The sequence below is a fragment of the Tupaia chinensis genome, unplaced genomic scaffold, assembly GCF_000334495.1.
Source record: "Tupaia chinensis unplaced genomic scaffold, TupChi_1.0 Scaffold000367_1, whole genome shotgun sequence".
In the NCBI taxonomy this organism is placed as follows: domain Eukaryota; kingdom Metazoa; phylum Chordata; class Mammalia; order Scandentia; family Tupaiidae; genus Tupaia; species Tupaia belangeri.
In genome coordinates this window covers 274,446-288,935 of record NW_006159864.1, presented here as the reverse complement: position 1 = coordinate 288,935, position 14,490 = coordinate 274,446, and the positions used below count along the sequence as shown (strand labels likewise).

At 36.1% G+C, this 14,490-nt stretch overlaps 1 protein-coding gene across 1 annotated transcript in view; it reads left to right on the top strand.

The window, feature by feature from the left end:
* Window positions 1–14,490, top strand: part of LOC102482526 (ATP-binding cassette sub-family A member 3-like) — a 95,299-nt gene that overhangs the window by 2,689 nt on the left and 78,120 nt on the right. The window contains exons 2-5 of the mRNA XM_006153297.1: window positions 4,345–4,431; window positions 4,992–5,256; window positions 10,054–10,181; window positions 13,568–13,718. Of these exons, the coding sequence (XP_006153359.1) occupies window positions 4,372–4,431; window positions 4,992–5,256; window positions 10,054–10,181; window positions 13,568–13,718 (604 nt within the window). The 5' untranslated portion in view covers window positions 4,345–4,371. The remainder of the gene's footprint in view (window positions 1–4,344; window positions 4,432–4,991; window positions 5,257–10,053; window positions 10,182–13,567; window positions 13,719–14,490) is intronic.

Below are 14,490 nucleotides of genomic sequence, written 5' to 3'. Positions count from 1 at the left end.
CATGTGCCCTACAGTGAAAATCTCCCAAAAAAAAAAAAAAAAACTCACGCAGCGTGCATGTGCGTGCATGCCCAAGATCCTGAGAGGAGAATGGAGGAGAAGGGATTGCAGTGTGGCCATCCCCCGGGGGGTGATTTCTCTCTATCTCTCTGTCTCTGTCTTTCTGGTGAGCGCACACACCCTATAGCACACAAAACAAATTGATGAATATTGTATGTATTTATACAACATTGTTTTGAATTACGTATATGCTGTGGGATGGTGAGCTAATTAAAAATATGCATTAGGTCACACACTTAGCATTTTTTTTGTGGTGAGAACACTTAAAAGCTACTAGCAGTTTTCAGGAAAATAGTACATTGTTAGCTGTCATGTGTATCAGTCTGCAATGCTAGAAGCCAATGGGAGATCAGGGTTTGATTCCTGTGTCGACCTATACATGCAAGGTATGAACTTGCAAGCCCAGTATCCAAGCTGGCCAGGAAGGCTCGGGGAACAACTGTGGCATGAGATGTTGAGGGTGCTTCTGTCTCCTCTGTTTCTTTTTCTCTCTCTCCCATTAAAGAAATACACTTAAGAGAATATAATTCATTGCCATTAATAGTCACCATGTTATACAATGTCTTGAGTTTATTCCGCCTGTCTAACTGAAATATTTGTATTTTCACCAACATCACCCCAACCCCCACCTCACCCCACCCTTGGTAATAGCCATTGTACTTTCTACATCTATGAATTTAACTTTTTAGATTCTACATATAAGCGAGACCATATGGTATTTATCTGTCTGTGCTAGGCTACATCTATGCTGTTGCAACTGATGAAATTCCTCTTTTGAAAGACTGAATAGTATTCCATTGTGTATATATACCATATTTTTCATTCGTTCATCTATTGATAGACACTTAGATTTATTCCATAGCTTCACTATTGTGAATAATGCTGCAATGAACATAGGTGTCAAATAGTTCATCAACATACTGGTTTCATTTTCTTTGAAAATATAAGTACAGTGAAATTGCTGAGTTGTGTGGTGCTTTTATTTTTAACTTTTTGAGGAACAACTATACTGATTCCATAATGGCTGTACTATTGTAATTTACATCTCCACCAAAAGTGAGCAGGATTTCCATTTTCTCCATAGCCTCACCAACATTTGTTCTCCTTTGTGTCTTTGATAATAGCCATTCTAACAAGTGTGAGGTGATACCTCATTGTTGTCTGAATTTGCATTTTTCTGATTAGTTATGTTGAACATTTAAAAAATATACTTCTTGGCCATTGGTATTTATTGATAAATGTCTATTTAGATCCTTTGCCTACTTGTAAATTGTGCGGGTTTCATACTGTTATCTGAGTGGCTTATTATATTTTAGATGTTAACCTTTTATGAGTTATAAGGTTTGCAAATATTTTACTCCATTCCATGAGTTGTCTCTTTATATGCTGATTATTTCCTTGGGTGTATAAAAGGTTTTTAGTTTGCTATAATCCTGTTTGTCTATTTTTTGCTTGCATTGTCTACACTCTTGGTTCATGAAATTACCCAAACCAATGTCATAAGGCTTTTCCCCTATGTTTCTTCCAGTAGTTTTATAGTTTCAGGTCAAACTTTAAATCTTTAATTCATTCTAGTTGATTTTTGTATATGTATATGACAAGGGATGTAACTTAATTCTTCAGCATGTGGAGAGTCAGTTTTCCACAACTCTACTTATTAAAGAGATTGTCTTTTTCTCAATTTGTGTTGTTAGCAACTTCGTTAAAAAGCAATAAATTTGTGGATTTGTTTCTGAGGTCTCTATTTATATTTCATTGGTCTATTGCTAGTATCATTGGTTTTGAGTACTATAGTTTTACAGTGGATTTTTTTAAAGTCAGTGTGATATCTCCAGATTTCTTGTTTTTACTTAAATTTACAATGGTGACCATTATAGAGTTTTATGTACTTTCATACAAATTGTATAATTTTTAAAATTCTTGTGAAAAATGTTAGAATTTGCTGGGTGTTACATTGATTTAGAACATCACTTTAGATGATATGGACATTTAAATAATATTAATTCTTTGAATCAGTGAACATGGAATATCTATTTGTCTTCATTAATTTCCTTCATCATTGTTTTTCTTGTTTTCAGTATACATATTTCTCATCTCCCTGTTTAAACTTATTCTTAAGTATTCCTTTTTTTTGTAGAGTGTAAGTGGGATTGTCTTCTCGATTTGCCTTTTTTTTTTTTTTGGAGAGGTTTTCGCTATAGGGTGCATGCACTCACCAGACAGACAGAGAGGGACATAGAGACAGAAAGCGAGAAATCACCCCCCAGTGGGGATGGTCACACCACAATCCCTTCTCCATTCTCCTCTTGGGATCTTGGGCACGCACGCACACACACCTGGCATGAGTTTTAAGCCACTGGGTCCGGGACACGAACCGCGGTCGACTACGTGGGAGTCCAGCGACATAGCCATTACACTAACTGCTGGTTCCCTTGACTTGCTTTTTAAGAGTTCATTGGTAATGCATGAATATGGTGATTTTTGTATGTTGGATTTATATCCTGTAACTTTACTGAATTCATTTATTAGTACAAAGATTTTTCTTTTATGTTTTGGTGCTTTAGGGTTGAATATATAAGATCATGTTATCTGCAAACAGGACCAATTTAAGGTCTTCATTTCTGAATAAAATGCCTTTTATTTTTATTTTTTTTCTCTTAGCCTACTTGTTCCAGTGAGGACTTTCATTACTATGTTGAATGGAAGTGGTATGTGTGGGCATCCTTGTCTCTTTCCTAATCTTTGAAGAAAAAATTCCATCTTTATGCTTTTGAGTATGATGTTATCTGGGGACTTTTTCATCTATGGTCTTTGTTGTCTTGAGGTACTTTCCTTTTATGCCTAATTTGTGCAGGGTTTTTGTCATGAAATGATGTTGAGTGTTGACTTGTATCAGTTGCTTTTTCTGTGTCTTTATAGAGACAATCATATGCGTTTTATCCTTCAGTATGTTATCGTAGTATAGCACACTTACTGATTTTTATGTTGAACTATCTTAGGATCCCAGGGATAAATTCCACTTAATTTTTGGTGACTGATCCTTTAAATATGCTACAGAACTCAGTTGCTGGTATTTTGTTGAGAATTTTAGAATCTATGCCTATCAGAGATATTGGCCCGTAATTTTCTTTTATTTGAAGTGTCTTTGGCTTTGGTGTCAGTGTAATACTTACCTAGTAAAAATTATTTGGGAATCTTTCTCGTTTGTTTGTTTGTTTGGTTTTTTTTTTGGAAGAGTCAGGTAATTACTGGTATTAGTTCTCATTTAAATGTTTAGCAGGACTTATCTTGAAGCCATCTAGTCCTGAGCAGTTCTTTAATGAAGGACATTTTATTCCTGATTCAATCTTTCACATGGTCTGTTCAGATTCTCTATTTCTTCATATTCAGTTTTGATAGCTTGTATGTTTTGGAGTCGATCCATTTTCCAGGTTATTTAATTTGGTAACATGTAATTGTTTCATAGTCTCTTATAATCCTTTGTACTTCTGTGGTATCAGTTGTAATATCTCCTCTTTCGTTTACTTACTCAGTCTTTTCCTCTTAGTCCAACTACAGGTTTGTCAACCTTGTTTACCTTTTCAGTGGCCTGCATATGATCTGTCCTGGAAACGATTCTTACGTTCTTGAGAAGTATGTGTATTCTGCTGCAGTTGGATGTAATGTCCTGTACATATGTTATATCTATTTGATCTAAAGTGGAATTTAGTCAGTCTTTCCTCATTGATTTCTGAATGGTCTGTCCATAATCTAAAGGGAGGCATTGAAGTCCCCTCCTGTAATTGTATTTTAGTGTGTCTTTTCCTTCAGATCTATTAATATTTGTCTTATGTATCTAGGTCCTCTGATGTTGGGTGTATATATATTTATAATTGTTCTAGGCCATGCTGTAATTCCTTCTCCATTCTCTCTGTCAGGTTTCGGACTCAAACTGTGGTTGCTCATGTGAGAGTCCAGCACCTTAACCACTATACCATCTGCTGGCCCCTGTTTTGTTTCTTAATTAATATGTTAATGGGAATTATGAAAGCTAATGGATGAGTTTACCTGGAAACCTGTATCACTAACTCATTTTTTGTTTGTTTCATTCTTGATATTTTATACATGTTAAAAGTGCCATGATTTTGAGTAAATTAAAAGTAAGAATAAACAACTTAAAAATATTTTAAATGCCTATTCTTTCTTGACTAGAAAATGATGTAATTGAAATGTATGTAATTTATTCAATATTTACATACTGTTAGATAATCTTAATTTAAAAATTTTTTTTTTTACTTCCCTCAGAGTTGAATTGCTACTATTTTTAGAAGAATGGACTGCTCAGGGTTCAAAAAATTCAATATTCTTCTCTGGAAGAATTTTACTTTAAAAGTAAGTTGAGCTATCTATACAATTGTTGAAACAGCTTAGAGGCCACAGAGGGAAAATCCTGGCAGTCTTATCACTGCATTTGAGTTTATATTGTTTGAATTTTGTCATCACAGAGGAAATACTAGCCAGATAGAAAGGAGAAAAAAAGACTGCTATGCATTTTGGCCATCTCTCTATTTTTTTGAAGGATCTGTTATCCTAATATATTTTTAAAAATTAGCTAGGTCAGACAGTGGCAGAGCAGTAACACAATTGGACTCAGGACCTCCCTGAGCCCACTGGGTGATCTAAGATGGCTGAGACCAGATCAGTCTGAAGACCCTGTAGGGGTGGTTCTCTTTCTCCCCCTTTTCCCTCTCTCCCCCTCTCTGGTTCCCTCCCTCCCTCTCACCCTCCTTCTCTCTCACCCTCCCTCTTACCCTTTTCTCTCTCTTTTCCTCCCTCTCCTTTTCTCTCTTGTATAGAAAAAAGAAAGATTAAAAATAAGAGTTAACAAAATATTTGCAAAGTTAATGACTTCTTAGGGCAATTAACACAATTTTGTTCTTTTCCTCTTCTAGAGGCGGCGATGTATCGCTTTAGTTGTGGAAATTACCCTAATGACTTTATTCAGTATTGCGCTTTTGGCAACACGCAAAGTCCTTGTTATAAAGAAGCGCGGCCCTTTTGATTACCCTGCTCTGCCAGTCAATAATGTGCCTACGTTCATCAGTCTACCTGTCACTTCTCCTTACCCTTGGGAGTTGGCTTACGTGCCTTCCAAAAGTACTGTGGTATGGAATATCATTGACAATGTGAAAAAAGATTTAAACATTAATATGAAAGGTTAGAAATTATGGTTTTCTGAAAAAAATCATAGTATTGTTTTAGTGAAGACATTCAACTTCTTTAACTGGGCGTTAACCTTCCTCATAAAACTTGGTGGGATATCCTCATAACCAGGTATTAACTTCCTGAAATTATAGACTTTGTTAAGCTTGAGAGTTAAATTCACATAATTTTTTTTTCCCGTGGGGCCCAGGATGAATAGCCATGTTTTAAAATTAGATGACTGATTAATATTCACAATTATTAACCAGTTCTGTGATACTAAGTCTTTCTTGTTTCTAGTTGTCCTTCTTCAACCTGGGTTAGTATAACTCCAGGGGTAATGTGATGGTGGGCCAGGGCTACCCAGAGCCACAGGGGAAGCATGAGTCTTCATTCTGGACTGCATGCTCAGGTTCAGTTATTTAAAACATTGTTTATATTAAAGATGCTGTGCACATCATACAGAAATGCTTTAGAAAAGATTCAAGTTCTGTGGAATTATTTTAAAAATTCTCGATTCTTGGGGATCAGCAGATGGCATAATGGTTACGTTGCTGGACTCCCATATAGTCGATGTAGTTCTAGTCCTGTACCCGGCAGATTAAAACTCATGCCCAGCTGCGTGTGTGTGTGTGTGTGAGCCCAAAATCCTGAGAGCAGACTGGAAGAGAAGAGATTGCTGTATGGCCATTCCCCCAGGGGGCTGAGTACTTGTTTGTTCGTTCTCTCTCTCTCTCTCTCTCTCCAGCTAGTACATACACCCTATAGCAAAAATCTCTTCAAAAAAATAATTCTCAATTCTTCACCTACCTTCAGTCTCAGATCACAGTCTCCCCTTTCTATCCAAAATTATATGGGCATCTCTAGTATTTCCTCTCTTGCACATACATACACTTACTTTATGTATTTTTTTCAACCACTTTTTCTGGTCTCTGAAGGGATGTGAGAATCCTTTGCTATTTCAAAATATTTTTTATTTTAAATGAAACACTGAAACAGAAGATAGCAAAATCTCTAGTGAGTTCCAAAGTATCCAACACAAATATCCCATTTCATTTTCTGAATTGCTTTAAACATTTTAAAAATATTTACTGGAATTTATGATTTACATATAACCATTACACATGTTTGTAAGGTACAGAATGGCCTTTAATAGCATGTATACAGTATATAATAAATAAAAGAAATTAACATATTCACCACCTTCCACATTTAACCACTGAATATTTGAAAGAGCTGTAGCATCCAACAATACCTCTAGCATGTCCTTTGTTTCCCAAGGTATAATAATAATAATTTAAAAAAAAAAAAGAAAACAGTATAGGAGACATTTTAAGCAAGTGACCATGTCTCTCTCATTACAATTTAGTTTATATTTAGATTATATGGCTACCTGGATTCATTCAAGGCAATGGAAGTAGCCAATATTACTGCACTTTACCTTCAAGGACTTGGTCCAAGGAAATCAACCCTTTCTTTCACTCCTCTGAAATCTTCACACCTAAATTTTGTGCCTTTAAGCCAGTCTAGTCTATACAACTCATAGGTCATAGGAGGAAAACCACAAGTATTTCAGATTTATTGGAACCCAAGAGAGCTGTGGTTTTGCTTTCTGTAATTTTTCCTGTCTATTCCAGCTTCACGTAGCTGTTAACCTACCATGTGACAGTCCATTTCTAGCATCTAGCTGGAACTTAGATTTTGACATTATGTTCTATTTCTAGCTGTATTCCTACTTCTGTTTCTTTTTTTTTTCTTTTTTTTTTTTCTTTTTTTTTTTTTTTTTTGCTTAGTGGGGGGGTTTTTTTCAGGATTCTGGAGGTTTCATTTTTTTTTTTTTTTTTTTTTTTTTTTTTTTGCTATAGGGTGCGTGCTCTTGCCAGACAGAGACAGACAGAGAGATAGCGAGAAATCACCCCCCAGGGGGAATGGCCATGCCACAATCCCTTCTCCTCCATTCTCCTCTCGGGGTCTTGGGCACACACGCACACATGCCTGGCGTGAGTTTTAAGCCACCAGGTCCGGACACGAACCGCAGTTGACTACATGGGAGTCCAGCGACATAGCCATTACGCTAACTGCTGGCCCCTGTTTGTTCATTTTTAACTTATCAGTGAACTTAGTTTTCCCATTGATCATTTGAATTCTGAGGCCTTCATCTCGTCTCGCTCCTGATTCTCATATAGAAACGTACCTAATTCCAGCCCCTAAGATGCTACTTTCAGCTTTGCAGTATGTTCCAGGTTGGCCCACCCTGAGAAGGGCATTAGTAAAGTGCTACATTCCTGATATTTCACATCATTGTCAAAAGTAATGATCCTGGGCCCTCAGCATAATTTCATGGCCCCCAACAGTGTTTCTGGGTTTAGATGGCAATCCAAATAAACTTTTTATTGCCTAATTAAACTAGCATGGGAAGGTGGAGTCCATCCTTAGTATTTGTGGGTTCTGTATTTGTGAACGTGTCTACTCACTAAAATTTCTGTGTAACCTAAATCGGTGCCCACTGTACTTTTGAGGTCATTAGCAGACATGCACAGAGTGGCAAAAAAATTAAGTCATCTGAGGGACAGGTCCTAGGTGAGATCAAACCAGGAACATAGCTATTCTTGTGTCAACCCTTGTGCTGTAAATGAATGTCATTGTCTTTAGTTAGTGTCATGTTCTACAGATTTTTTCTTTTTGTTGTTAATTTTGTTGATCAAAAGGATCCCCAGACATAGTGCTAAAGTGCTGTCTAGTGTTCTTAAATATAAGAATACTGTAATTGTAATTTATAGAGAAAATATGTGTATTTGATAAGATTCATTGAGGCATGAGTTATAGTGCTACTAGCCATGAGTTCAGTATTAGTCAATCAACAATGTGTATTAAATAAAGCATCTTTACACAGAAACACACACAAAACCAGCTTCTATATTTACCAGCCGACCAAATTTTATCATCACAGGTTTACATAACTAACCCTGAATTTCCCTAGGAGCAATTAGTCAGTATTTTCTGACTCCAGTGTTTGTGGCAACTCCATAGAACGTAACGATCTCAAACAATGAAAATCGACTGTGTATAAGACAGGACCCATGTTTTCACTCTCACAAGTCTTGCAACAGCACAAGGTGCAGACAGAGAGGATCCACAACTACACAGGGCACATTCAGTTCTTCAGTTACAGGGAAGTTGCTACTTGTGTTTGCCTAAGATTGTTAATAGTCCTGGTTATTTCTCTCTAGGACTTATCTCTAAATCGGATCTGTCACAGGAGGCACTCACAGTGTTGATAATGAGTTCCTGGTACTTCTAACACTTTACATTTTTAACTGAGTGCATAACTAGTACAGTGCTGCCAGAAATATGGGCACTAAAAGCAGTCGTAGAGGGTAGATTTTCATTTTTTCTTTTCCAGTGGCTGCCTCTTGTAAATGTCTTGGAAATCACTGTGAATATAGACTAAGCATCAGCTCAGGAGCACCAGAATTATGGATCACTTCCAAAACTCTATGACCTCATCCTTCTTTCTTTGGTCCAGTCTTTATATTTTTTATAATTTTATGACACCTATAGGAAAGCTTTATTTTCATACAAATGTAAAGCAAGTAATCAACCACCCTATTCATTTAAGTGCTGACGTTTTCAGGCACAGAAGCTGTCCACCACAGTTCCAAATGTACAGAAAAGACATTGTCTACGATAGGGCCTAATTACTTAGAGTTGGCTATTTTGTTTTTGTTTTGTCTTGTTTTTATAAATTGCAAAAAGTAAGTGGAGCAAAGTGGCTGAGGGAACTGATTTTTATGATGAATTGCTTCATGAAATTCAACAGCAGTGGTACCTTGGAGCCCAGGTGACAAGTATGGCAAAGAATGGAAGAGAGTATATCTTGAGAATGGAGCCTTCAGAAGAAGCATGGGATAGTACTTTTGATAAGATTGCTGGTGGTCTCATAAACTGTACCATCAGCAGCGGCAACAATGAGACTTCTTAGAGAAGGTTTTGAGAACCACATCATTAGGAATTTGCTGGAGGGAGAATTGTGCCAATTAAACAATGTAAATCTTAGTAATAGAACCACATGAAACATTATTTTTACCCACAGGCTATTGAAGCATTTGGTATCCTCTTCACATCAAAATGTCTACTCCTAAGAAAATCTAGTGTATATATACATGGTCATAAAGATGTTTTAAATAATCAAATATTTTGTCTTAGGAGTATACAAATGGCACCACAGTCCCATTTTAATTTCAATTCAGTTTAATTCATGCCAAAGTCATTGAGTGGATCACCTCATGTATGGAAGTATAATTACCTTAAATATTGAAACCATGAAGTGATTTAATTCCTCAGCTTCTGAGTATGTAGTTGAAAGCTAAATAATGTGATTGAATGTATAAATTTTATTAAAAAAAAAAGTAAAAAGGATCCAATTCAGATAGTAGATATTCTCATGATACAAGATTTTAAATAGATTACATGGATCCATTTTAAAAATGGATTCTTTCAAGATGGAAATTTCAAAACACTGTATGAAGACTCCTTTACCTTCAAGCTTATTTCAGTATGTATTTATTATAACAATTACTATTATACAACTATTGTTTAAAACTTATAAGAATTTTTTAAACTCGAAGTTTTCATGGACTTTAAATATTCATTAGTTTGTTATAACACCATTGAGCAACAGTGGTTTGTATTTATAATATTATGAAAGCCTTTCATCCATGTAAAGTGATTTTTTCATCTTATAGAAAGGAAGAGTTAACATATGTTTAGCCTTTATGTGGCCAACTCACACAGATTTCTCTCTCTCTGCAGTTGTAGGCTTTTCTTCAGAAAGTGATTTTGAAGATTATGTTAAGCAAAAGGATAATTCCGACAAAGTTCTGGCTGCTGTTGTTTTTGACCACTACTTCAAAAATAGCAACGATCCCCTACCACTTCAGGTGAGACAGTTTTATGGACAGATCTCATAGCTGTACTTCCACTGTCCAAAGATTTGATGACATAAAGGTATCATGATTCCATTTTATAGGCAGGGAGACTGTCACTTACCTAATACCACCCAGCTTGTACATGATAGAGCCAAATCTAATTAAATTCAGTGTCTGTGTTATTTATTTAGTCAGTGCTTTCTACTGATGAGGAAAAAACTGTATTTACAACCTACCAGGCCTTATAGGAACTGAAATAATAAGAAACATTGACAACTGCCATTTGTCATGGTTTGAATGTGTCCTCCAAAAATCCATGTCATGATAGGATTAAGAGAGTGAAAACTTTGACTATACTGTTGAAAGGGAGAGCCTTGGGTAGGTGATTAGGATTAGATAAGGTCCTCAGGGTGGAGTTCCCATGACTGAATACTGGTGAGTTTGAGGATAGAAAATAAGACAAAGATGAAGATACAGAGACATGGATACATACAAGATCTTGTGCTGTAATACTCTTTGCTGCCTTGGGACTCTTCAGAGAGTCCCCACCAAGAAGACCCTCACCAGATGTGGCACCTTGACTTGAACCTCCAAAACTGTGAATTAAATAAACCTCTATTCTGTAAAAATCACCCAGTGTGGCATTTTGTTGCTAACAATAGAAAAACAGAATGAAACACTACTGAATCTGGTATACCTGCTGTCTCTAGCCCTACATAGTGACAAAACTAAACGAGATGCAAGAGCTGAGAGATGATGAACTTCAGAAGATGCGGGAGAAAAGAGACAATGAGTTCCAGGAGGTGTTGAAGTTCTTTCATGATATGAAAGAGGAAATATACACCATAAAAAAGAATCAAATGGAGTTATTAGAGATGAAGGCTGCCATTCAGGAAATCAAAACTTCCCTTGAAAATATTAAAGACAGATTAGTCCATGCAGAAAATCGAATCTCAGATGTTGATGGAAAAACCTCTGATCTAGGAAAAACAACCCAAAAAACTGAGAAAATAACACAAAAAATGAGAATACTATATGAGAAATACTAGACAGCATTAAGCGCCCAAACATCCAAATAATCGGTATCCCAGAAAGTGAGGAAACTAATAAGGGCATTGATAATCTATTCCATGAAATCTTGGAAGAAGACTTTCCAAATCTAGAGAGGCATTCAAATATCCAGACTCAAGAAATACTAAGGACCCCTAATAGAATCAACCCAAAAGATCTTTTCCAAGACACATCATAGCCAGACTGGTCAAAGCTACAAAGACAAGATACTTAAATTGGCAAAAGAGAAACGTTGGGTTACTTATAAAGGCTATCCAATCAGGCTAATCTCAGATCTCTCATCAGAAACAATGAGACCAAGGAAAGAATGGAAAAATATATTCAACATGTTAAGTGAACAACAGTTTCAACCAAGAATACTATGCCCAGCAAGATTATCCTTCATATGGAAAGAAAGAATGAAAACATTCTCAGATAAACAAGATCTGAAAGAATTTACCAGTAGCAGACCCACTCTTGAAGTTCTGAAAGGAGTGCTCTACCAGGAAAACTAAAGACACATACAGAAATAAGAGAACAAAAGGCAACCAAGAAAATGACCAGTTTAATGCTAGGGACAAGAAATATCAATAACAGCATTGAATGTTAACTCCCAGGATTTAAACGGAAAGATTGGTCCACAGTAATTCTGTATATTCATCTGAAGAGAGTTTGAACATAAGACTGAACTAGAGAAATAGAATTTTATGACTTTTGAGTAAAACATCACTGATTTCTTTTTTTTTTCACTATGCTTTTCTCAATTTAAACATTTTACTTTCTTTTGAGTTGTTGATAGGTTCCACAATTTGTTAAAATATTGTTCTCATTTGTTTCTTTAAATGAAAATATAAACTTTTATTCTTTCCCGACCCCTCTTAAATTGGAAATATTTGGGAGTATTCTTATTTTGTGGCAGAAGGGTTATTTGCACAAGTTCAATAATGTTTGTTGCATTGAATCAGAAAGTGGAAATACTCATTGAAAAGGGCTTTGACTGGAATGTCATATATGAAGATCAATCAGAAAGCTATGGAACTAAGGTGGATCTCAAATGAGCTAACACAAGCTCTTACATAGTCTGGTGCCATAAGTAGTTCCACCTGACAGAGAGGACTAGAGAAGCTACATAAAAGAATTTACAGCCTAAAATAACCTGGGCCTTTCCAGCCCAGCATTGTAATCAGTAGAGATTGCAAAAGAGCAACCACACAAGAGGATTATCTTGAGAGAGACTATGAAGGAAGAGAGACGGATCTTTGCTAGCAGATGGTATGTCACAGAATACTTGGTAGGCAGGGCTGAATTGAGAAGGTTTATGTGTGACTTGTGTGCTGGGCATTTGCTTTCCAACAATTTGAGTAGTTGACATGTAAATATATTTTTAAAAATATTTAAAGCCATACTGTTTGTTATAGAGTCACAAACAAAGTTATGCAAAATGATAAGAAATATATTGAACACTATCATTAAAATTCAGTATTTTTTTTTTTGGAGAGATTTTCACTGTAGGGCACGTGCACTCGCCAGACAGACAGAGAGAGACATAGAGACAGAAAGCGAGAAATCACCCCCCAGGGGGGATGGTCACGCTGCAATCCCTTCTCCTCCATTCTCCTCTCGGGATCTTGGGCACGCATGCACACGCACCCAGCGTGAGTTTTAAGCCACCAGGTCCGGGACACGAACCACAGTCGACTACGTGGGAGACCAGCGACATAGCCATTATGCTAACTGCTGGTTCCCAGTATTTTGAAATTTTGAAAGTTTATTAATTTTCAAGAGCTATGAAGTATGAGGAAAAAATTTTTGATATATAAATTAAATGTTTTTGGAAAAATGTAAAAATAAAAACAGGTGAAATTAAATAAAAAAAGAAATATGTATGTACTTAACCACAGAGCCACAAAAAAAAATAATGCAAAATTTCCAGGAACTGTGATAACAGAAATAGAGATTGCAATATTTCACTGTTTAATGAGTACAGCGTTTACTTTGAAGTAGGTGAAAATGTTTTGAAACTAGATAAAGGTGGTGATTTCATAACATTGTAATGTATCAAGAATTGCACACTTAAAAATGATTAACTCTATGATATGTGAATTTTACTTCAATAAAAAATTTTTTTAAAAAAGAAAATGCTGTTTCCTAGGTCAAAACACACAATGTAGTGAAGGTGGGTGCATCTTTAGTAGCAGGGAACACAACACAAAACAATTTTCTCTTTTGAATCTCATCATTTCTTTTTAAATTCTAAATCTAAGAAAACTTTCTTTTGTCTGAGTCTCATTTGATTCTTATTTTGGGGAGATTCATCGACATTGTTTGTTTCTTATCCCTCCATCTAGGTAAAATATTACCTGCGTTTTAGTCATGTTAAGAAGAGCCATATATTTGGACATCTTCTTGAAGAGAAAACCTGGTTTACCCATTCACTCTTCCCTTCTGTGCCTACGGTGGGACCCAGAAATCCACATGATTCAGATGGGGGGAGTCCTGGTGAGTAGCTCTTTAAGCATACTTATTTTAGTACCTCAGTTTTATAGTAAGAGCCATCACATATTTATACTCATGCAAGGGATCTTCAGAAAATACATAGAAATGCATACAGTGAAAAATATGCATGGATTTCAAGAATTTTTACACCAAAGTAAACTTTAATTACAGTTTTCCATGAAATGTGTTACATCCTCTCATATTTCTTTAACCTGTGATGAAAGCTATTCATTGATCAGTTTTTTCAAGAAAGAAAAGAGATTTGATGGGTTTTGCTTTAGATAATATTAAATACCGAGAAAGTCAAACAAGTCGACTAGGTTTTTCTTCACATTTACACAATGACTCTGATTTTACCTTTTTCAAGAGCGATTGCCCAGGAGGAAGAAAGAACCACTGTAATAGTCTCTTGGGCCTACACTGCCTTCTCAGGCCAACTGTTCCCTAACAGAACTAAGAACCAAAGAAGCTGGCATCTTCAGGAAATTTGGACAATATTGCCCAGGAGGAAGAAAGAACCACTGTAATAGTCTCTTGGGCCTACACTGCCTTCTCAGGCCAACTGTTCCCTAACAGAACTAAGAACCAAAGAAGCAGGCACCCTCTTCCCACCCTTATCCCCATTTCTCTGTTTTAACTTGAAGTGTTTCTGAATAGGAAGTATGAAATTAGTTTGGATATAAAAAACTAGATGATAACCCCAATTTAGGATTGTTTCATTCCAGGAGACCTGAAAACAGACTACATTAAGAATTAACCCTTTAGGCGCGGCGGT